The sequence below is a fragment of the Pipistrellus hanaki genome (genome assembly GCF_964339955.1).
Source record: "Pipistrellus hanaki genome assembly, chromosome: 17".
Taxonomy (NCBI): Eukaryota; Metazoa; Chordata; class Mammalia; order Chiroptera; family Vespertilionidae; genus Pipistrellus; species Pipistrellus hanaki.
In genome coordinates this window covers 28,281,318-28,307,327 of record NC_140519.1, presented here as the reverse complement: position 1 = coordinate 28,307,327, position 26,010 = coordinate 28,281,318, and the positions used below count along the sequence as shown (strand labels likewise).

Genomic DNA, 26,010 nt, shown 5'->3' with positions numbered 1-26,010 from the left:
TTCAGTCTTGTATGTTATATCCCAAATATCCAGAAAACGGACCAATATCAATATATTCAGCCTGAAACAAAACTAACTTCTTCTATTCTTAATCCAATTTCCTCAGAATTCATTCTTGCACACATATCTTATATATTTTTTCCACACAAATTAGTAAAGTCTTGTAATACTTTTGGGGTGTAAGATTCCTTCCCTCAGATTTAATTTTTTAAATGTCCCATGTCAGGTCTTCTAGGAACAAAACTGAGAATAAGGTTGGTAGAGAGAGGACAAAGGGAGAACTGGTTTTCCAAGCAAGTGTTAGGAAATTAGTTACAGAGCCTTCCAGTCAAGTTGGAAAGAGAGGAGCTGTTTCAAGTGGCCATGGATGGTCATAGGGATTATGGGTTTAGACAATAAATTCTCCCACATATTTACATTCTAATTCATGGGGTCATATTCTATTTCACTGGCCCAACTTTAGAAGTCTGATGAGACTTACTTTGAATGCACTGATATTGTAACTTGTCAAAGCACAGAACCACTATTTGGTTTTTTTTGTTTTTGTTTTTTGTGTTTTTGTTGTTGTTGTTGTTTTTGCTATCCTGGCTCTCAGCCTCTAAGAGAAAAGATATTCTTTTTCCATAGTCATAGAAAATACCTGCCTTCCAAGTTGTTTCTTGAGCCAAGAATGTAGGAATTTAAGTTGGTCAATCTCTTTAAAGTTATCTAGTGTCATTAGAAATAGCTGCCCTGTGATGGATGCTTTCCATTTGCCCATCCTGGTCCATATGCCTTCATTTTCCACCTTTCTCTTTACCCCAGAAAGGTTATCTTTAATTACTATATCAGTTAGGTGCCCTTAACATTCATCTTTAGGTTGGGTTTAGCCAATTGGATACATGGAGGAGAGAATCGGGTGAAGAAAGGAGGATTTTATTTCCTGACTGCCAACCTGCCAGGTCATAAATTAATAGTGGCTGAATTCTTTTCCCAGAGTCACCAGTTACCATTGGAAAACCTTCCACAGATACAACTGCAAGTATCCTCCCTCCAGATTCTTATCATTGTGCCTCCTCCTTGCTCTTATAGGTCTAGGGGGGCAGTAAAAGATCTTATAATCCTTAAGTACTTCATCATCCCTTGTTGATTTTCCTCAGCCCTACACACAATACTGTAAGATTTTTTGTTAAATAAACTCTTTTCAAATGATTCATATGATTCAAATGATTCTCTTTCCTGCAGAACTCCAAATGATACACACCCTAACACAAAGATTCTAATTTCTAGGGGATCTTTAGTCCATTGTAGGACATTAAACTGAGCCCTTAATGTATCATTCAATCCAAATGATCAGGAATGATATTTTGATTATTAGACTCTCAACATGTGCCATAAGCTTCCAGATTCTCATTCCCAAATTTGAGCTGAAATTCCATCATTTTTAATTCTAACCAATTCAGATATTCCAGTATTTCTCATATTTCCCTGAAGTATACCTGCATACTTGTATTGCTGGCACCCAGATCTGCACTAGTCAGAATTCCTGTTTATAAGTTACAGAAAGTAACATAAAATAACTTCAGAAGCATAAAAATGTAATTTATTGGAAGAAAATATGGTGGTTCACAGAATTGACAGAAAAACTGGAAAATTATATCCCAAAAGGAATAAAATGAAATAAAAAATAACCAGAACACCACCACAGTTACCACTGATGTCATCACCATAGAGTACGTGGACTTGCCACAGTTTAGGGCACCAATACCACTGGACTTAAACTTACTGACTGGTTCAATGGCTTCTGCCATTGGCTGCTCAATTCCACTGCAGTTGTCCCAATTACTTCTAACTTTATGGCACATAGATCTCTAGTCTACTAGGTCCACCATTTTCACATCAGGCATAGACCAACCCTGAAATTAGTGTTCACATATAGTTCAGGCTTCTTCTTGGACTCTGAGCTCTGCTGCCCATCCTGTTACCTCATCATTGTCCTTTATAATATAAAATGGTTCATTATGTTCTCTTTCTCTGACAATGGAGTGAAATGTAGCTTGCGTAGGGTTTAAATGTCAGATATTCATACATTCATCATTTCTAAATAATTGTTTAGACCTTTTTCTTTGGTCATTCAGTATTCAAATGTCAGGACAAAGGTTTGTTCCCAAACAGAAGGTTTTCTAAATATTTGTGTCACACTAAGGCTTTCAAGTTTTTCAATAGTGTGGGCCACTGTTATATCAAATTGCTCTGATAGGAAAACACTAATTTGTTCTTGGTTTTGCTATGTAAACAATGTTGATGATATAAACTATTGACTTCTTGGTTCCAGAAAGAATCACTTAAAATGCCTCTCTCAGATATGTAGATAAAGCAAGTGAACATTAATTGCATTCACTTATGGGTATTTACCAAAGTTCTCCCCCTCCTGGTATTCTTTGTTGTGCCAAAAGCGTCACAGTGATTAGATGGGAAAATTTACATACAGGTTAAGGTACGCCTAGGTGGTAGAGGTTTCAACAACTTCCATTCTGATATTCAACATTAAATCCTCTGATAGAATGGGATGATCTCAAATCTACCAAAGGCCTTTAAAAGTTAATAAATATGGAGCCTGGACACATGACATAGATTCAAAGTCAAGGTCTATTGCTCATTGAAGAGGACTGATTGTAGCTGAACATGCAACTAATGTAGAAGTTTTTGATCCAATAGCTGTTGTGACTACTTTGAGAATCATGTCTTTGCATGAGAATAAAACAAAGAGTTATAAAATGGCAAGTTGATTGGCAACAGATAACACCGGAGGCATCAGATTATTCTCCCTTGAAGAATCACTATGGCAGGTGCAGGAATCTGGACCAGTGCTGTCATTTTGGTAAAGTAACTTAAGATACAATTACTTTGAATATTAAAGAAGCAGTTCATGTGTACCATGAAGCTGGTGAGGCAGAACATTTTAGTCAAATGGAACGTCTAGTTATAAAATGTCTCCATTACATTCATGCCCTATTCTTTCTTTGTTTTGTTAATCCTCACCTAAAGATATGTTTCCATTGAGTTTTAGAGAGAGTGGGAGGGAGGTGGAGAGACAGAAAGAGAAACATGGACGTGAAAGAGACACAATTGTTTGCCTCCTGCACATGCCCTGACCAGGGCCAGGGATTGAACCTTGACCCCAGCACCCTTTGGTATGTGGACCCACGCCCTAGCCACTGAGCCAAACCAGCTAAGGCACACCCTATGCTTTACAGAGCCCTCTATGTAGATCTTGGGAGGGGATTATTGATGTATGTATGATGAGGTGACACACATTTGGATTAGTGGATCAGTAAGATCACCATTGTGCTGACAAGAAGATGCACCAAAGTTCAAGCAAAGAGAAAAGCCATTGCCTTTAGTATCTTTTATATCTTCATTATGCCTGCCTGCCTAAATCTGTGGCATGGACTTTACCTACTGCGAAGACTGGCTTGTCATTCATTCCATGAGTATATTTTAAAATTGTACCAAGTAAGTCCTCATGATTAAGTATAATAAGCACTAGACTGGGAATGAGTAGACCAAATTGATTCCCAGACCTCATAAACATTTAATTACCTGTGCAAAGAAGGACAAATAAGTTACTCTCTTTAAACCTAGTCCTCATCTGTAAACGCCATAAAATGGACAAAGCAAGGCCATTTCTAACTATGACCCAGAGTTACCGTAAAGATCAAATGGGACAATGAGTGTAACATTGCATTGCAAATTGGATTAAGCAATGAATAAATGTGAGAGATCACCTAATTCATCTTTACATTTTAACTGGTAAATGTGGAGTTGGCACAGAGTCATTGGAAATAACACTTCTCAGAGGAGTTCAGGACTTTCGATCATCGGTCCCCCACGGCTTTTAAAGACAGTCACAGGCTGAGCCTCCACTGCCATATTCAGAACATGAAAAGCCCATTTAGCTGTCATCCCCTGCTCTTGGCAGACTCTCAGGGAATGCCAGCAAACGTCTGAAATTGGAATGGCAACCCACCAAGTACATCCAAATCTTTCATCAAACTGTGCCTAGTTTAGAAGCAATATTATGTTACCATCACCCCCACGGTGGATTATTGCTAATGAAACCAATCTGCCAAGGTGAAATGAGAGCCTGTGTTACAGAGAAGCATAATTGGATTGCACTGAGAACTCAGTTTACAAGTAAATATCCTTTCCAATTAAAGAGGAGCGAAAAGATCCCAGAAAAATATCAAGACGCCTTTAAAATCTGTGGCCTGTCCCTTAGACTGAAGTACAATAAAATCTTTTAGGTTTCTGAAAGTAATTAGAATAGAAATTTCTAATTCTGCTTATTGAGTCAGAGTTCCCTGATGGCTAAACTCTCCTAATTGCAGGTTAGCAGACTTCAAAGGCAGGACCAGCTCTTTCAAGCTAGCAGGGCACCATTCAGGATGTGGAAGATACCAAAGCAGTCTTTAAGTTCAACCTCTGAATTGTCACCATTTCCTTCCTCTCCTTCCTTAACTTCTGAAGTTTCTACCTCCCTTTGTAGCCACCTCCTGCTAGACCCCAACATTTTTTTGGTCCTTCTATTTGCTGGACACCATAATGGCCTCTAGAAATGAGTAAGCCATGGGCCCTGGCGTTGAATACTCTGCTTTCAGACCAATCATTTGGTCGTTATTACAGTCTCAGATCAAATGCCTCTTCTGCGATGCTTACTCACCCTTTCTCGCCCAAAAACACTTAAAAGAGCCTTCTCCATGATTTAACTTTATACTCCATTTTAATAGTTAAATTAATAATCTGTAATTATTAATTTACAGATTTCCATGAAATCAATGAACTAGTCTTTTTATCTTTGTAACCCAACACTCTGCATAGAATCTGGCACAAAGTAGGCATTTACAATATTTGTGGAATAAATTATTTCCCAGTCCAATCATTTACCAACCCAACACTTCATTTCTAACCCCAGAATGGTTCTCCACTCCAAGCCCCTTTCCTGAACAACTTTTACTGCCAAACTTTGACCTTCCATCACCTTTTACTGTAATTATTTCAAATAAGTTTTTTTAAAATATATTATTCATACACATCTCAAATTCATTTTTGTGCCTACCAGAGTTATATGTATGTAGTACATGTCCAACCATCTTACTTCATTCATCAAATACTCTTCCCTAATTAGACAGTAAAAAATATATATAATAATAAAATTTACCTTCTTAAGCCTATTTCTGTTCCCTCTACCCAAGTTTCTTGTACTCCAGAATAATTTATGCATTTAGTGATGTCTCTGTGGCCTAGCTTATGTGTTCTTAAGTTTAGAGGGCTCTTTGACTTTTATCTGTCTATTGAAAACCTACCTATCTTTAATGTGTTACTTTATTTTTTTAAATATATTCTTTATTGATTTTTAGAGAGGAAGAGAGAGGGAGAAAGAGATAAAAATATCAATGATGAGAGAAAATCATTGATTAGCTGCCTCCTGCATACCCCCTACTGGGGATCAAGCCAACAACCTGAACATGTGCGTTTAACTGGGTTTGAACCCAGGACCCTTCAGTCCGAAGGCCAACTCTCTATCCACTGAGCTAAACAGGCTAGGGCAGTGGTCAGCAAACTGCAGCTCGTGAGCCAAATGAGGCTCTTTGGCCCGTTGAGTGTGGCTCTTCCACAAAATACCATGGCCTGGGTGAGTCTATTTTGAAGAAGTGACATTAGAAGAAGTTTAAATTTAAAAAATTTGGCTCTCAAAAGAAATTTCAATTGTTGTACTGTTGATATTTAACTCTGTTGACTAATGAGTTTGCTGACCACTGAGCTAGGGCTTTACTGTGTTACTTTAAAGAGCTCACAAAAATCAGACAAATAAGAACCCAGCTTATCCAAGTTACAAAAGTAACTTGCCTCAGTCAGATCTAAAGGCAGAGTTAGAACTAAAACTAAGGCTCCTAACTTCAGACTCCTTAACTGGCCTAGTCACCTCATCTATAGACAGGATGGCCTTACTGTGTATGGCTCAACGTGGAAGCCCTCTAAGAGAAAAAAAGAGCACTATTAACAACTATGCCAAACAACCAGTGTAAATCAAGACATGTGGCCAACATACCTAAATCTAATTCTTCTACAGCTACGCAGCAGGTCCTTGGTGACGTGGGAGATCCATTCCTATGGCGCGACAGGGAGACGTAACGTGATTTTTGCCAGAAGTCGGAACCCACCCACATGAGCACCTACGTCACTCACATGGAGCTCACACACAGCAGGAATGAAGTGACACAGTAACAAATATGTAAAAGAAAGATAGCAATTCCTGACCTTTACTTGTGGTAAATAAATAATAATAAACATAAAGACGTACGTTAAAATGACGGAATTTTTTTTTTTATAAGTAAATGGGAGATGGTGACGTAAGCACGCAATGACGCACATGGAGTCCAACGTAACCTGAGCACCACGTGTATTAGGATCACCTGGGCCCTGTTTAACAGGCTCTACATCAGTGTTTCCCAAACTTCTCTCATGATGAGAATCACCTGGTGGAGTTGTTAAAACACAGATTCCTGAATCCCAACTAAGAAGTGCTAAACTAGAATTTTTGAGGACATATAGGTAAAATTGCATACCTAACTTAGTGCTCTGTATATAACATCTGTCTTAGAGCACTAGTTAAGTATACAATTTTACCTATATGTTCCCAAAAATTCTAGTTTAGCACTTCTTAGTTGGGATTCAGGAATCTGTGTTTTAACAACTCCACCAGGTGATTCTCATCATGAGAGAAGTTTGGGAAACACTGCTCTACATCATCTTCAGTAGTCGGCAAACTCACAAGTCAACAGAGCCAAATATCAACAGTACAACAATTGAAATTTCTTTTGAGAGGCAAATTTTTTAAGCTTAAACTTCTTTCTAATGCCACTTGTTCAAAATAGTCTCGCCCAGGCCGTGGTATTTTGTGGAAGAGCCACACTCAAGGAACCAAAGAGCCGCATGTGGCTCGGGAGCTGCAGTTTGCCGTACATGGATCTAGGTCTTTCTCCTAATGACAACCTCTGGTAAAACTAAGGTGATCTGAGCCATTAAGAAGTTATTTTGTACTGTAGTTCTGTTTCTTAAAACAGCAGCAACAATAAACACAAACACACTCCCAGCACTGGGACTAGTGTTACTCCCTACTAACTCCACAAACTATTGCAGGTACTGTTTGGGTCCTGGAGTCAGATAAACTTGTGTTGGCCACACAATTCCATCTATTGCTGTGTAAGCCTCCGTTTGCTATAGGGACAGGCATAGACTTCCAAGTTTGAACAAGTTCTGCTCTGATGGCTTCATTTCCTCTGAAAGGAAGAGGAGATGTCAGAAGCTCAGACAAAAGGTGTATAAAACATGGTCAGATGTTGGGCCAGAGTGCTGGTGACCACTGTGGGCAGTGAGAGAGCTGATGGGCCACATGGAGGATCCATACATGGGTCTGTGAATTTTTTGTGGTACCACTATGTCCATTCTGTGGTTTTCTCCAGCTATAGATCAGGCAAAGCAGAAAATGTTAGAATTTTTGCCCTTGTCACTGTGAGAAAAAGATAGGCAAATAAGAAAAAAGTGGGCCTCAGGATTGCAACTAAAGCTTTCTTTACATGGTGTTACAAGCTACTGAGTGGCCCTTATGCTAGCACCCCAGAATCATAACAAAGGCCAAAAGTCAAAGACCAAGTTGCCATGTATAAGCCACATTTCAAAGGGAGCCACCAATTCTCGCTGCCGACTACTGAGGTCCCTGCCCCTCTTCCTTTCTGCTATTTCTACTACCAGGACTTCCAAAGAAGAGTTTAACAGGCCCTATGACCACAGAACTTTATTCCAAAACTCCATCTCCCACCAAACACGCACAAGCATCTTCACACACTTCATCATCATTTAAAAAAGGAAACAACAACCACAAAAAAAAAGACTGAACAGGAGAGGTCTAAACTTTCTGGAAGAAACAGAAGTGGTCAGAAAATTATGGTCTCTGTTCAAGACTGAAAGGAAAGGAAAGAAAAGGAGAATGAGTCATAGGTGTTTCAATCTCAGTGTATTATCTTCACCTCAACACATTGATTTTTTTATACATAGATTACGGCACTTTTAAAAAATACTTTGGTGTTTAGAGAGAGAGGAGAGGGGGGGAGAAAAAGAGAAACATGTATGTGAGAGGGAACATCTATCGGCTGCTTCCCATACACCCCACACAGGGGATTGAGCCTACAACCCAGGTATATGTCCCTAGGTGCATAGGCCAATGCCCAACCCACTGAGCAACACCAGCCAGGGCTCAACACATCAACCTCGTAAGCCACATTTTTTGCCTGTAACATGTGGTTAACATGCATTCACATGAATAAGTGTTACCTAAAGAACTGAGATTTATGCTGAATAACCCCATCCATCATTGTTTCTCCCTCTCTCTGCTTGTGTTGCTCTCTCATGCTTCCCCATCAATGCTTTCTCACTTCCCGAACCCAACAAGTAGAACAGAGATAAGGACCTAGTGCAGAAAAGTCTGACAAGATTCTTTCAGCTGCTCTTGTACAGCTCTCGTTTGCCCAGACTGGCCAAGAGACACATGCTCTGCTCACCTCACCTTTGCCAACCCCGTGGGACAGGAGGCGAGCGTTGTCGCCTCTCTGTCCCAAGAAAACTGAGGTTTCACTTCACAGTCACAGCTCTCTGGTCCTTGGAGACACTGGACATGTTGCCATTGGAAGGCTCAGTGTAAACGGTTTCTGACTGCAAGCGCGTCACCCTGCTCCTGGGAGCTGGGGCCGTGGCACCTGTCCCAGGCTCAGAAAAGAGCAAGGGCTTACTGCCAACATTTCAGTCCCTCTGGTGCGATGAGATCTTACCTTAGTGCAAATCCATCACTGAGCTCCCAAGCAGTGACTTCCTCTCCCCTTTCCAAAACCAACACTCGACTATTTGATGAGTCATTGGTTCCCTGACATTTGTAAAATACGCTTGAAATGCTCCCAGAGGGAGGAAAATTATACTGTAATCAAAACACACTCTCCTTTGCCTTCCCCTTCTCCCCCAGCCTCCACAAGTAAGCAATCTACAGCTGAATAGTGGAGGCCTGTGGAGCTATTCCCTTTCTTATCTAATTCAGCTGAAGGAGTTGTTTTGTGAGTTTTCAAAAAGAAAGAACACAGAATTAGAACACTCACGTTTATCCTTGGAGCTGAGAAAGATCCGAGGAATAAGATAAGGACTAGTTGTTGGGTTAGTATTGGTTGTGTATTTGTTGCTGGAGACCAGCTTAAAGTCAGCCAAGGACCGAGGGAGCCAAGGGCTGGGAGGGAGCTAGTAAGGAAAGCACAGGGACCAGGTGGGTGGGTAGGATTGTGATCAGGTGGGACAGAGAAGAGATAAATTAGTGGATTTTGTTGTGGCAAAAGGTAGAAGTTGAAGCAAGTGCTTTGAACAAGTGGCTGGGTTGCCTTAACCGTTGCAAATTATGCTTTCATTTAACTCTCTCCCTCCATCCCCTTTGAGTGTGCGTCTGTTTCTTACCAGGCCAGACCAATAGCAGAAATGACTAATCTCCACCTCCACCCCAGGGAGAAATCTCCAAAGAAGACCTCAAGAAGACTAGAAGAGAAAGAAAGAAAGAAAGAAAGAAAGAAAGAAAGAAAGAAAGAAAGAAAGAAAGAAAGAAAGAAAGGGAGAAAACCTGGAGATGACCATCTTCTTGAACTGAACAAAATGCCGAATTTTGTTTCCTATATAAAAATCTTTCCATTTTGAGGTCAGCAATTATTTTTTATATATGCTTTTATTTATTTCAGAGTGAAAGGGAGAGGGAGAGAGACATAGAAACATCAGTGATGAGAGAGAGTCATCAATTGGCTGCTTACTGCACACACACAAACACACACACACACACACACACACACACACACACACACACGGGATAGAACCTGCAACAGGAGCATGTGCCCTGACCAGGAATTGAACTATGACCTCCTGGTTCATGGGTCGATACTCAACCACTTAGTCACTCCGACCTGGCAAGGTCAGCAATTATTTATTTTAAAATGTGAAACACAGCTATGATTATAGCTAAAGGATTAAAAAAATGAAGACTGTCCATCCTCCTTATACTTTCTTGACTATCAAGGTCATACTGGCTAAAACTGTCAGCTTCTAGTTACTCCAAGTGCAAATCCACCCTGGGTGACAGGATAAGGAGTGTCATTGCTCCCTAACTTATGGAAGTTAAGACCTTTAATAAAAGAAGCTAGTCCAACTCCAGAAGCTCAGCTTGTGGAAGGGAGGGGTAGTTAGAACAGGAGCAAGTGTTTTCCGGCCAGTATATTCTCAAACATAATTACTAATAATATTTTAAAGGTAATGTACAATATTAAGATGATAAAGACAACAGAAGTTGTATGAACACAAGAATTGAAGACACATAGAAAAGGTAATGGAAGGGGGTGCTTTTTAATAGAAGAGTTCACTCAATCTGAAGGCCTATGCCACAGCCCCCAACTTGGCCACACCCCCAAGATTCAGTCCGAAGATGGCTTTGCTTCTTGGGACCTGGAAGCAAATGCCATAAAAATACCAGATGTTTCCTGCTCTTCAGTTACTTGGAGTCTTTGGATCACTTTCTGAAGTCACTCTTATTTGGCCTATCTCAAGCATAACAAATGGATGAAAGGCACATTTTCACTACAGAATCCCAAGTGTTACTCACCCATTGAGCATTCCCACCCCTGGGCCTAGAAAAGCTACCTTATCGTTATTATTATTACTGTTAATAAATATTACTTAGGAACAAAATATTATTGAGTTAGGTGAGTTCAGTTTGTACTCAAATACTTGGACTTCTGTCACATGTTGTCAAAACAAACTGGCACTTCTATACTAAGATTTTGTAAAACTGTGTACAACTCCTTGGATAAAAGTTAATTTGTAAATGCAAAGAAAGGGATGCTTTAACCAAATTCAGAGCAACAGAACTCTTTACTACATCAATATATGTATAGTAAGTCCTCACTTTATATTGATAGGTCTTATGACTTTAAGCACAATGATATGTAATGAAACCAACTTTACCATAGGCTAATTGATATAAACAATAGTTAAGTTTCTATGGAATCTCATTAACCTTATAATGAAACAACCGTAATTATGTGTCTGTGGCAGAGTTGGGACAGAGTTTGGGTTCTTGTCTCCTGATATAAAAGAATTTAGACCTGGGACACTTCAGAGGGTCCCAGATTCTGTGCCCCAAATGTGGGGCTATGGGTTTTTATGGCTTGAGAACATGAAAGTTGCTTGGTCAACCAATCAGGGAGTAGGTTAACAGGATTTTCCTTTATTTTGAAACACTGATGTCTCCGTATAGAATACATGTCCAGTATATGTCAGCAAAGCAAAGCATTCTGGGATTGTGCAGCACTTATTATGGGATGTAGGAAAGGACTTTCCCAATAAGGTATTGTTTGTCTCTGTGATTGGTGGCTTAGCTTTAGATCTGAAAAACAGACTTAAAAGAATTCAGGGTAGTTCCTGGACCATTGTTCTACAACTGCATGATAATAACTGCCATAGCTCTGGCAGGGCTAGACTCAATGGAGCAATTTGTTCTGGCAGGGCTCGACTGGATGGAGCAATTTTAGAGAACACTTTATTCTACCTGTTTCAAAATGATGTTATTTCAGGACCTTCTGTATGTGATATGAGTTTGTACAAGCCACAGAGAGCAGGTTAATATGACCTAGACAAGACTGAGCTTATCTTGTGCTTTTACTGAGTGTAAAAAACAAGAGACAGAGGTCAAACTCCACCTCTACTCTCCCTCCTAACCCCCAGTTTAAACTACTTTCCCATTGGATAGAATTTAAATCAAACGCCCTCCCAGCCCACAAAAAACCTAAGCATAGTACTAAGACACTACTCAACCATCTTCCTACTGGGACTTGACAGCTAAACTACTCCCCCACCCCCCACCACCCCCACCACATTCAGTAGAGCTAAAAGAGAGAAGAAAGAACAGTGGGTTATGAATAAGAACTCTGAATCTGACCTTGAAGAGATGTGGCTGGGGTCCCAACTCTGCCACAGATACATGATCTTGGGCAAATTACTTCACTTCTCTACACTTTAGATTCCTCATCCAAAAAAAATGATGGGCTTTCAGGTGACCAATTTGTCCTGTGTGCTTGGGACTGTCAGGGGTGAAGAGAGAATAAGGCTCATCAGCCACTCATTTATCACATTATGATAATGAAATCTGTGTGAGGCACTATGCAAAGTTCTCTGAAAATAATGATGAATAAGACATTAAAGTATAACACTGGTTTGAGATATTTTTGGCAAGAATAAAATAAAATAAAATAAAATAAAATAAAATGCCCTAAGGAAAGGGATAAAATGTTATTAAATATTATTAAGTTAATTCATTAGAATGGCAATGCTCTTTGATGGCAAAGTACTAATAGAAATGTAAAATAATAGAAAGGACAGTTATCATGACAGGCTGATCATGATTTACCCAAGAATTTCCTGGTGTTACCACTACAAATTTTTCAGTCCAAGGCATCTGGTCATCCTACCTGGGGGGTCAAAATCAAATGCTTAAAGGTAGACAAAGCAGATTAATTGACCAGGGTAAGTGTGAGAAAAACAAAAACACAATTTTTTAAAATGGCAACTTGTACTCAATGTAAAGTGGGGAAAAAAATGGGACAGATGGTGACCTAGAGCAGTAATCACAAACCATGGTCTAAGGACCATACCCAGCCAGCCACCTGTTTTCATCTGGCCAACAAGTTTAGACAAATTTTTTAATGGTTAAGAAAAAAAAAATCTAAAGAACATATTTCTTGAAGTGTGGAAATTATGTAAAATTCACATTTCTGTGTCCACAAATAAAGTTTATTGGGACAAAACAAAGCCCACTTATTTATGGTAGTGTCTATGGTTGCTTTTGTACTATAAGGATAGACTTAAGTAATTAAAGACTGTTTGGCAAAACTTTTTACAGAAAACATTTGCCAACCGCTAGTGTAGAGAATGTTTGCCCTAAGGGCAGCCAACTGATTGTTGATAGGAACTATAACATACAAACAATGACAAAGTAAAAAATTATTTTTACATTTTGAGAGAGGCCAAAAATTTGGATTTTCATGTGAAACTTGTTGATTTTTAAATGTTGGCATCTCATTTATTTTTAAAATATCATATAGGCACAACAAAGACATCTGTGGTCTGTATCCAGCCTGCAGGCCACCATTTTGGAAAGCTTGATGAACATCATATGTTCTCTACTAAAGCTTATCCCAAGAGATAATTACATTAGCTCCTTAATTTGAAGGCAAATCTATTACAGCTGACTCTTTATTCATCGATTGCTTTCAATTGCAAATTTGTTTACAATTCTGTTGCTTTACCCATTAGTGCCCTTCTGGGATCATCAATTCTTCTCAACAGCCTATAAAAGCTGTTTCCCATCCTAAATAGAATTAAACCCTCACTACCCTCTCCATCCCCCGCCCTCATCCTGCAATTTTTGACTGTGTCTCCTATTTCCTGTTTCTTCAAAGGGCATTCTCCACTCTCTGCCTCCAGTGTGGTCTCCCATTCTCTCCTCAGTCCAGTGCAGCTTGGCTGCTTTTCAGACCACCTCATTAAGAGTGCTTCCAGGAAGGTCATAGATGACCACCTTCTTGCAAAATTCAATGGATGCTTTCAAATTCCCTGCTCATTTCCCTCTGGAGTTTGACATCACTGACCACTTCCTCCATTTTGAAAGTGTCTTTATCCTTGGGTTTCACAATGCCCTCTCCCTTTCCAGCGTCTCTCTTACCTCTTGGGCAGCTCCTTCCATGATGTTTTTCTTTTTTTCCAGGCTTGGTTTCATTTAGTTGATATTTATTGAACACCTGACTTTGTACCAAGCACAGTGCTAAGCATTTTCCAAAGGTAGCTGGTATCTCACTTGACAAGAAATCAAACGTTATTTCCTTGTAATAAATTTTATTTCTAATCTAAGCCTCCAGCTTAACCTCTGCCTGATATGGTCCAGGCTTTATGAGGTGTTCTAAATCAGTCTTTATTGAGGCTCCCATCTTTCCCTGGGGTCACACCAGAATCTGGTAAATGGAAAATGATGGGAGGGGTGTAACAAGCATGCATGTCTCCACTATAAATGGCGCTGGGATCCTTGAGGTTTACTAATCTGTTTCCAAGCTATGACCAGACACCCAGGGCCTAGGTTTCCACCTCCCTAGGAGGATCATACAGCACTCCCTGAGGTATAATCACCTGCTCAGACACACACTTTCTCCTCTTCTGAAGCCCAGAGAAGGTCCTCTCTCGATACTCTAGTCTAGTCTAATGGCTATTTCTTTTCACCTCTTCAGTGCATTTAGGTTTTCTCAAAAGACTGGAAATCCATTAATCTCAGATTGCATTTGCTCCCTACCCCACTCTGCAAAATGCCCCAAAGCCAAGAAAACACCTTAAAGGGGCATGCCTTCCTTGGTGGAAAGTGGAGATAAAAATGGAGGGAAAATATTCCCCAACTAATGTTTTAGCAAGGTGCCCTGCCATAATTCTTAAGCCAACGCTGAGAAGTGGGTATTATTATTTACAGATGAGAAAATTTAGAGTTTAAGTTGCCCAAGATGGTGTAACTACAAATCTCCAGCCTTTAACCACTGCCTAATATGGCCTGTCTCTGCACTCTCTTCTAAAACATTGGTGGTCCTACTCTTCCAGGTGCTGCAATGGGTCCCAGGTGTTCTGGGAAACACTAATCAGCAGCAGCCAAAGCTCCTGGTGAGCAAACTGCCTAAAGGCAGGTAAGGGACCACCTGAAGGAACAGTACCTGAAGCTTACACTGGGACTGGATTTTTGCCTGTTCCAAATAGCCGGAGTGCAAAGTTTTCTAGGGCAGAGGCATCCTACCCACTTTGACATTTCAATCAAAACTGGGCATCGCCGAAACCGGTTTGGCTCAGTGGTAGAACGTCGTCATGTGGACTGAAAGGTCCCAGGTTCGATTCCAGTCAAGGGCATGTACGTTGGTTGCGGGCAAATCCCCGGTAGGGGGTGTGCAAGAGGTAGCTGGTCTATGTTTCTCTCTCATCAACTTTTCTAGCTCTCTATCTCTCTTCCTTCCTCTCTGTAAAAAATCAATAAAATATATTTTTTTAAAAACAAACAACAACAACAACATAAAACTGGGCATCCTTGCCAAGTGGGGTCAAGGTCATATGCTGATAAAATATGACAGAGACTTTAACCTGGATATACCAATCAGGAGGGCCTGGGGGAGGAGCTAGAGCTTATGGGAGGAGTTCTCACACTCTGTCCTGCCAGAGTCCTATAGGAAGAACTGTTTACAACAGAACTCTGTGGTAGTAGTAGCTCTTCCCCTGAATTTCCTCTTCCCTCTGTAAAGTATTCCTACATCTTCGTCCAGTGCAGTGCACACATGTCTGCACACACAGGATTTCAATCCTTCTTTCCCCCCTCCCCCCAATAAATTCTTTTGGTGATGGAATACCTAGTCAATTCTGAATGTGTGTGTTGTTTTGTTTTGTTTTGTGTGTGTGTGTGTGTGTGTGTGTGTGTGTGCGTGTGTGTGTGTGTTTAATATATTTTATTGATTTTTTACAGAGAGGAAGAGAGAGGGATAGTTAGAAACATTGATGAGAGAGAATCATCGATCAGCTACCTTTTGCACACCCCCTTCTGGGCATGTGCTACAACCAAGGTACATGCGCTTGACCGGAATCGAACCCAAGACCTTTTAGTCCACAGGTTGATGCTCTATCCACTGAGCCAAATTGGTTTTGGCCAATTCTGTTTTTATGGTTGACAGAGCTTCCTAGAAATGCAGCTCTTCCCTCCCTCCACACACCACCCTCCCCCCAAAAAAGGAAAAAATGTAGCTCAAACAAGAAGTACTGCTGTCACTCCAACAGGGCTGTGTTTATCCAGCCTGCAAACTCAAACATTTTAATCTTGTTCCTCACTGTTTTGCACAGTCACTCTGCTCAAAGCCCTGGGAGAATTCCCATTGCCTCTACCACTTCCCACCCACAAGGCAGCCGGGTCCTGACTCAGCAAAGAGATAGTGAGAGTCAGATGAAGTAAGACCAATACAAACAGGAGGAATCATCTGGACTTCATTCTCCACCCCCCCACCCCCCTACCCTCCCTTCCCAGCCACCACAAAGAATAATGGGAATTGGAATTGGGGGCTGTGGTTCTTGGGGTTATGTAAACCTAAATGGCACCAAACAATACTTTTGTTCAGAGATTTTTTTTTTTCCAAGCTGACTTTCCTAAAAACAATTCAGAATCTTTTTGTCCTTGGGAAACGATGTGGCTGTTTTCCTGGTTTACCTTATTTACCATGAGCTCATTTTAGAAAGGCGGTTTCTGAATCCATCCACTAGAGCAGGACCACCATGCTAGCAAACAGTTGGCAACTTGCTCAATGAAATCTTGAATGGACCAAGGTCTCAATATTTAAAAAAGAAAATACCCCAACTTAAAATAGTTTTCCAGACCTCACTTTAATAAAGTCCCTGTCCATTCAGAGACTTTCATAAATAACCCCCACAATTAATGACATGTGTTTACCTACAAAGCCACTCACCTGAAATACACAGTGGTTGATGTTCTCTCTGAATATGGAGTTTATTTATGAGAAAGACAACCTAAGAATAAAAATAGAGCAGCAGTACTCAACTAAAATTGCAACTGCTCTCCTCCAAAACTTTGGGTGTAACCTATTTGGAAAGGAGTTCAATCTGAGGTGATATAGAAATATAGTTAAGCAAAGAGTTTGCAACTATTAAGAAAAATAGGATGGCCGAAACCGGTTTGCCTCAGTGGATAGAGCGTCGCCCTGTGGACTGAAAGGTCCCAGGTTCGATTCCAGTCAAGGGCATGTACCCTGGTTGCGGGCACATCCCCATTGAGGGGTGTGCAAGAGTCAGCTGGTCGATGTTTCTCTCTCATCGATGTTTCTAGTTCTCTATCCCTCTCTCTTCCTCTCTGTAAAAAATCAATAAAATATATTTTTTTTTAAAAAGGAAGAAAAATAGGATAGGTCCTTCTCCCCTGTAGTGCTTCGGTCAAAAGACAGAACTGCAGCATCTAATAGGCGAACCCTCTCTTATCAGATATATTTTATGTGGAATTATATTTGAAACAATCTATGTAATTATTGCATATCAAAGTCAATGTACTGAAATCTTAGTTCCTGTCTCACCTTTCTAGCAATTGTTCAACTATTTTCCATTGCCCTTAAACAGAATTCAAATGCTGCAATGGGGTCTGGAGGGATCTACTGATCTGGTCCCTACCAATCTCACCACTGTCTTCAGGCATACCTGTTTTCTTTCGGACTGTCACACATCCCCCGACCTCTCCAACCCCAGTCCTTGGCCATGCTCTTCTTTCTTGTCCCTATTCTTCTTGAGGCCAGTTCTTCTTATCCTCCAAGTCTTGGCTGTTATGTCATCTATAGAGCTCTTCTCTTTCCACCCCCTGGTCAGTCTATGCCTGCTTAATTCTTTCAAAGCACATATCACAGTTAAATCATAGAGATTTTTTTGAAGGGTCTCTTCCTCCTCTTAAAGGATGAGCTTTACATCAGAAACCATGTTTATCTTATTTACTATTTTATCCTGAATGACAAGTATAGAGACTGGCATATAGCAAATGCTCAATAAATCATTATTGAATATTAAATGAAAAATGAGTCATATTCCAATTCACACCTACCAAGCTTTTACCCTAGTCCAAACTACAAAGTCCAATTCAAACATTCTTCCCCATTCCCATCTTTGTACTTCCCTTTTCCACAAAATCTTCTCTGAGCTTCTCACCTTTCAGTGTTGGGAGACAAGGCATATGAATTGCTAGACATGTCTGGGACATAATGGTGTCTAAATAAACATAGCTATCATTAGTATTACCATGCTTTCTCCTCCCAATGTACTTCTGTAGCTGTATCCCAAACATCAGTTTTTCTATTACCATTTTCATGATTTCTCTCATATCCCTGTAACATCTGTTCTACTTTGTTGTAATGCATTTTTGACACAATGTCTTCCTTCTTACATTTTTATATAAATTTAAAGCGCATTTCACTGATCATAAAAGGGGAAACTATAAAAATTAACGCAATGTAAACGAAACAATATGCTGTTCTCTTTTCTTCTTTTTTTTTTTAATGGGGGATTAGAACTGTTATAGAAGAGGCAACACTGTGAGTCTTCCCCATGACACAATCAGGACTGAAAATGTTTGAATGATTTCATTACTCTGTGATTCATTATTATTAAAAGGCATGCATCTTCATTTAAAATCACCCCACCTACCATTTGGACCCTTCTGTCATGTGTATTATTATTATTATTAGAACTTTTTCCTTGGCACTTATTAGTATCTACCTTGGTTGGTCAATTATACTTTTATGTCTGTATCTCATCCCACTGTCTTAATTCTCTTCATATCGTCTATCATTGTGTTGTTATCTTATATAGAATATATGCTTACTATAGTCTCAGTTGAGTCTGTAGACTTAGAGCTTTGAACCAACTTGATCACGTATTTTAAAAAGAGATCAGTGAGAAAGGGTATTAAGGAATTTTTTGGTTTCCTTTTCGCTCTTCCCTTCTGCTTTCCCATAGATATGTACCTAAACTATCTTATCCAGACCACTGTAGCTGAATATCAAGCATGCCCCTTTGATTGTGTGAACTATATCCAACTAGAAAGAGAGCCCACCCAATGCAAGAAATGTATACCTTTCATGCATGAACATACCTGCAGCAAACGCTCTAGTTCATAAGTAGAATAAAGGCCAAATAAAACCAGGAAAAAAACCTGAATGTGTGATTTGTTATATTTAAGATTGGTTTATAAGGTTTAAATATGTCTGTCATCATTAACAGAAATAAATGCAACTTTACAAAAATCAGTGTTTCAATACAATTCAGGACTAAATGTAGCAACTGTGCATTGGAAAAAATCAATATTTCCTCAATGCATGTATCAAATTTGCAGCACCATTTAGAAGCTTCCACTAAACATCTCTAGCTGCAGTATTTCTTACAAGCTCTATGCAGCATACAAGTCTACCTAAATCAAGCATTAGAGGAAAAACAGTGGAGTCATTCAGGCGTAATATGTAAGATTTGGTACAGGATTAAAATACTAACATTTTTTTTAATGTCCTGGTTTCAAATTAATAAATACAAAACAATATAAAAATATACACCAGTTGATAAGACGGCACTGCGGATGATCAGAAAGTTAAATCTCGCTCTCATAGGTATGCAGGTATGTCTTTAGTGCCAGGATTTCTGAGTAGCTGCGGCTGGTCTTTCGGAAGAAATCCAGACTGGTAAGATGCTCAATGTCCCGCACCCGAGCTGTGTGCATCTTGATGAGTTCTTCTACCCATCTTGACTCGTCCTCATGGCTCTGCAATGGATACAGTATACAATCAGAGTCAGAATTTTCCAGAGGAGGTGCTCCAAATGGTCAGTTTGTTCTAAGTCCATCAATGACCTCTCCGCACTCCTGCACCCAGAGCCAGTGTGTTATTCCTTCCTGGCCTCCCCACCACTCTACCACATTCCTGTCAGTAATGCGCCACAAATACTTGCCCTTGGCTATAAACATTCTCAACAGCAATTAGCTGCACTAAATAAACGAAACATGTGGTATGAAAGGGCATTGGACTCAATAGGTTCTCAGAACATAAATCAAAATGAGGAAAACCAAAGGTCTTAGGGAATTCAGTAATTTGTCCCTCCGCCCCCTCCCTGTCAAATTACAGTGTTGAGCACAGAGCACAAGTGATTGGAATGCTCCTCGGCCTCCCCAGGAAAGTAAGAAGTTTGTGTCCAATACACAACATTATGTGTGTGCATTCCTAGTCCTTCAGACGAACTCGCTGCATCAGCTACATCATCTATTAGACTCTAATGCATTGACATTTGAATAATGAGTTTGACTGGAAGCAGCTCAGCTGATACACCTGGCACTCTGAGGCCCAAGAGACCTAGGTTGGAATTGTGGATGGACCACTTCCCAGCTGGGAGACTTTGGTTAAACTAGTTGATCTCTCTAATCTTCAGTTTCTCCCTTGGTTCACAAGGAGAAATGCTTAGCTCAGCAGCTCCCTGGGGGGTAGGAAGAAGAGGAAGGAAGAAAGGGTGGGGAGAAAGTAAGAAAACAGCACCATGGGGAAAAAAAAGAAAATCTCTCTGTGCTTAACTACTTGCCTACAATAGCCCCACCGGCACATATTTCAGAAGAAAGACAGTCAGATGTCTCTCCAATCAATTTATTTCATGTCTAAGATGAAACCAAAAAGCAATTCAGGAGAAGCAGTTCTTTACATTTTAAAAACAACTTATTTCACTTTTGAGAGCAAGAATAAAATCTGAGAGCTCTGAGAATTATGAAGAAATACCTTCATTGGTAGACACTAAGCAGGAGAACCTTTTCAAATAGTTTCATTTCCAAAAGCCCCAGAAGTGCAATGGCTCCCAAGAGTATTTCTACAAGTTGAAGGGTGGCTGTATGTCTCAGGGCTGAGAATGTTCAGACCTGCCCTCACCCAACTCTTTTACTGCTAGTGGGATCAATGAACCAAAGGCCAAGAATGGGTTTTCTGCAATGGGTTTTCTCAAAAAGCTCCAACCCACAGCGACCTGGACAGGGAGCTAGAGCAGCTTGTGCCAGTGCTAAATATGTACCATGAGGGTGTTGGTTCAGGAAACTGATGTCCGGCCATCCCAGGCGAAATGAAGAAATTGCTTTGCAGACTGAAGGAGTAAGGATTTTAATACTCCATGCCCCACCCTCCTAACCCAAGCTAACCAAGATCTTTGAGATTCACAGGAAAGACCTAAATATAATTCTACCCACAACGGTACTGACCAGTCCCCAGTGCGACCATATAATTAACGATGTAGGAGGTCTCCAAACCCTGCAGGACCCCCTGCGAGTAAGCAGAGTAAGCACGAAGCTATATTTTGGGAGAATTTTCATATTCAACTCATTTATTTGATTTTCAATGGTCAGTAAGTCTACTTGTTTCTTTGTAAATACAGCCATTTTAATGTGTGGACATGGCTGAAAAGGTTTTTCCCTAATTTAAATTTATAAGAATTCAAGGGTGGGCTGAATCTGTGTTTTGCTATTTCTTTCCTTGGGAAGTGATTTGCCAAATTCACTTGACATTCTCTTCTGGTTCTGGCGTACTAAAATCTAGTCTCTAATTAATCATTAGAAAATACTAGCTATGCTAACCATGAAAAAAAAAAATGTCTCCTACCTGATATTAGCAGGCAATCTACAGAAGCATTTGCTGAAGGATAAACTAGTGTGAAATGCAAAACTAATAAAACTCAAATAAAAGTTCATGTGTACCGAGGGAGGGAAGGAAATGAAAAACTTTAAGAATAAATAACTTAGAACACTAATGTGATCAAAAGGACAATCCATGAATTTGCTTATTGTCTCTATTACATGAAAATTTACTGTTCAGCTGCCTGTTCTCCCTGATTTTATCCCAACTGAGTTTGAATTCAAGCCCTGGCAGTTTTAAGGTGAACCTCAAAGCAAGGACAGGTTTCTATGTGGATAGGGGGTTCTTCAATAAGAAGCTTGCTGGCCATGAACTCTAGAGGAAATACCTCTAAGCTCTTTGCAGAGCCAGAAACCAAGAAGAGAAAGACCTATGAGAACGTTAGTGGATTTCATTTGTCAGATAAAAATTTTGAAGTAACTAAAGACCTGCTTTGACCTGAATTTAAAATAACATTTTCAAATTCTCCATCATCAAATTCCTCTCCTGACAGAGGAACTTGAACATGTATTCCCTAGGAACCTATGAATGCCTTAAATAGCCCATTATGAGTCTTAAATATTCTTTTTCGTTTCCACTTTACCTTAAAAATGCGTGGCAATTTTGAATTTCACTCCACAACATGTGTATGTTTGTTTTTTGCAAGTAATTTACCTCCCCACAACAAATTTTTAGTAAATTTGAAGTTCAAAGAAAGCATATCCTGTTAAATACTCTTTTGGTGGACCACTAGCTACTCTTGTAGTTCTAAATAATCAAAATTGAGATCTAGCCAATATGTTGATGAGAACTCGTCTCTCACAGTTCTCTTGCTTCTCCACTTCCCATCCAATAATTTTATAAGATCTTAATGATCCTTTCAGTATAACATTGCTGCCTTCACCCTTCTTTTTCAATTTCTAAGGACACAATCCCAGTTTAAGTTATTACCTCAATCCCATGAAATGAATCTTGCCAAACACCATTGAATACCATGCTTCACATTCTTTTATTCAAATTTATCTCCCTAAAGCGGAGCCTACAATGTTTCTCCTATGCTTAAACATTTTACATTGCTTTTTAATGCCTATGCAATAAGAAAAATTTCTAAGGTCCTAAGGTTTCACCATGAAAATCTGATCAATGCTCTCCTATTGACTAAACAGGTTACCATCTAACATACTTTTCCTTTATTAGCTCTAGGTTTCTCAATAGTTAATAAAATGTGCTAGGGGAGAGCATATATATCTGCCTCATAGGGTAATTAGATCATTAGAAATAATATATATAAAGGGCTTGCACAGGACTTGGATGGTCACATGCACTCAATAAATGGTACAGCTACTATTGCTAGTAATATGACTATTGTTACTGTTTCTTTTATTTTAAATTTGATTTCAAGCAAGATTTAAAACCAGAATGCCAGTTATAAAAATGGTCACGAGGCTATAACGTAAAGTGTAGGGAATATGGTCCATAAATTGCAACAAATAGGTATGGGTCAGAAGGGCACTAGACTTACTGGAATGATCCTTTCATAACGTATATAAATGTGTAATCGCTACATTGTACAGCTGAAACTAATATAGCATTGGCTGTCAACTTAATTGAAAATTTAAAAAAAACAACCTTACCTCCCACTATTACTCTTATTTCCAATATTCCATCTGAACTTAATTAGCTTTCTTGACAATCATTTCAATTTTCTTTCTTTTTTCCTGAATCCCTTATTTTGCTTTGGATATTCATAACCTCAATCTTCTCCTATAGTTGAAACCATTGTCCAAAAGCCATCTTGGCCATGAAGCTGATAATCTCTGTTGAAGCTACTCTATGGCACTGTGCCTTTTACTGAAGCAATTTCTGTACCCGTTTCATTTGTTCTCCCCATTTCATTTGCTCTCTCCCACTGAAGGCTGCCTAGGGCAGCGACTATTTAATAGACTACTGTTTCTCCAAGAGTATCTCACACAAGTTGGGAATTTGAGTCATGCTTATTGACAAAAAATCCTCTTGAGTAGATTTTGTCCCTTCTCTTTATATTACATGAAACCAAAGCATAAGGACTATTGCTTCTAAAGTCAGCCTTGGAGCACAGACACTCAATTGCATCAATGAGACCTGGAATAGCTGTTATTTGTGCCTGAGTGTAGAATTAGTTCAGGGCCATGTCTCATGTCATAGAGCATGGCTCATGTCTACCTCCCTGGGGAGCTTTTATCATGCCATCCTGCCTCTACATGGAAACAAAAGAGTCAGGAGTCCCCTGTGCTATTTGAAAATGGGGTGACCCCCTCCATAACTAATGGCAAATAAATTCTGATTTGTAAGGAATATATTACCCTGTGTGTCTTCTTAAACTGTTTTTATTATGGAAATATCCAAACCCCCATCAAAGTAGAGAGAACTCTTACCTAGTTTCAATGATTATCAAAATTGTACTGCTTTCCTCATTCTTTTTATAAAATCTGTATGTCTTTTGCAAAACTCAAAGCATTTGGGCACTTTTATCATCTGTCAAACTCAAATACATAAATAGAACTTCATTAAAGCACACACAAACATACACCCACACTCTTACATTGAAAAATAAAAAGCCATTAGGACATAGTTCCCAAGTGGTAAGTAAGCAAAGTTTGCTTGGATCCTTTCTTCTTTCCACTTGGTTGCATAGTCCAAGTGTCTTAGAATAAGTATGTTCTGGTTCAACAGTGGAGCTAAAGATTGAGAAGTAAAGATGAATTATGTAACCACATCCTAAATAGCTCTCTTTGAACTCACATTGCAGCTCTCCTCATTTTCAGGTCTGTGAGGAAGAATGAAGGAGGAGACAGAGAGGGGGCCATCACACTTGTCTGCAGGCTGAGTGAAATCCAGGCAGCTGGTAAGGATGCTGTAGTAGTGAGTTGGAACGGGAATGGAACTGCCTTCCACATACCTAAAATAGGAAGATATGTACAACTGATGTAGTAGCTTTTCTTTTCAAGGGGTGTACTCGTTTATTGCCTTGGTCACTAAAAATATTTCCTACTTAATTGAATTATTTTTTTCTTCTAAGGAGTAGCCCACTTCTTTATCTCTGAACATAATGTGTTAGCTGCCTCAACTCTCCCTCTCTCTCAACTTGGCAGAGTAAAAAAGATATTCCAGGAAAATAAAACAGCTTGACTCAAGACTTGATACTGGACATGATGAATAGAACAATATAGTAGAAAAGTGAGGCTGGAAGGTTCAATATATTTCAAATTAGGAAGGGTTCTGAGTACCAAGTTGTGCAGTTTGTGTTAAAAATAATATATGAAATCTTATGCTAACTAACAAAATAACCTTCTTGATTAAGTAAAATATACTGATGCTTCTCTCCAAATCAGGGAATAGAGTGTATGCCTTCAAAAAAAAAAAAAATGCCTGATTAGTCATGTCTGCAATAAATCGATAACAGCATATTACAGGAACCAGCTTCAGGGAAGGAGGCTGACTCCAGCAACCAGATGTTCTGGCTCTAGGAGACTTTGCTCTCAATCATAAAAAGCTTGACCAGTTTTAATATAATCATTGAAATGGATTCTTCTGAATTACATGTAAAGAACTTTCAACCTTCCCTCCCCCTAATTTCTTTGTTCTGCTTTCCCTCTCGCTCCTGATAAAAACCCCAGTCTGCACCGAGATGTTAAAATGGGCTTTGGGACGATAATCCTCCATTTTCTAAGGTTGCTGGCACTTAAATAAACCACTTTACTTTTTACCAGGACCTGTTTCATGATTTTAGATTTTTTTTTTTGTGGCCGACAGCCAAAACTGCATTCGGTTACATTATGGCATTATTGTTTAGGCAGTAACACATGAAGGTTTCTGTGCTAGGAACAATCATTGTGAAGTCCATGTTTTAGGGAGATAACTTTTATAGTTGTGTAAAATGGGCCAGAGAGAATACACACTGAAGCTAGGGGTATAATAGTCCTTTCAAGCCACAATAAGATCCTGAACTAGGTACAGAGAACTTACTAAAGGAAATACTAAGGACTGGGTCTGAGTGCTAGTGATAAACCTAGAGGTATTAAAAATCTTTTCCATTAGAATGAAGTATACAAATCACAATTCCTTACCTGGTGTTCTATTATCTTAATTTTAATAATTTTCAAAATATTGAAAATTATCATTGAACTGATAACGTAACTTTGGCTAAAAACTGTAACAATAATCAGCAATATAGTAATTATACAGTTATGATGAAATATAATGAATGACTGGAAAGGGAGTAAGATAACCTCTAATTTATTAATTATCTATGTAAAAATAGCATTTTCTCTAATTATCTGTAAATCACAATTAAACCTTAATTTTTGTGCTGCTCTGATTATTTCATGTATGTATAAAATTAAATGATGACATATGAATTGTTCTATTTGTATCTTCTTGCCTTCACCACCAGATTATAAGTTCACTGTGAGCAGAGTATTCTGCATATCTTATTATATCCCCAGTAACACCACAAAAGGTAGAAACTAGATTCAATGAAAGTCTATATGCAATTTCCTACTGAGACATACTAACTCAGAAAATCTAAGAAATTTTAAAAGTCCCCCAAATAATGAAGATATGTGAAAGTTATCATTTTCCCACAGAAGAGTTGTTGAAGAGTAAGCAACAAAAA

General features: G+C 39.3%; 1 protein-coding gene across 8 annotated transcripts in view; it reads right to left on the bottom strand.

Annotated features, from left to right (window-relative positions):
* Positions 1-18,880: 18,880 nt before the first annotated feature.
* ENPP2 (ectonucleotide pyrophosphatase/phosphodiesterase 2) overlaps positions 18,881-26,010 on the bottom strand; it is an 80,160-nt gene continuing 73,030 nt past the window's right edge. For all 8 annotated transcript variants that reach the window (XM_084864958.1, XM_084864960.1, XM_084864953.1 and 5 more), the window contains 2 exons: positions 24,138-24,294; positions 18,881-19,480 (listed from right to left, as the gene is read on the bottom strand). In XM_084864958.1, coding sequence (XP_084721084.1) covers positions 19,310-19,480; positions 24,138-24,294 — 328 coding nt within the window. In that variant the 3' untranslated portion in view covers positions 18,881-19,309. The remainder of the gene's footprint in view (positions 19,481-24,137; positions 24,295-26,010) is intronic.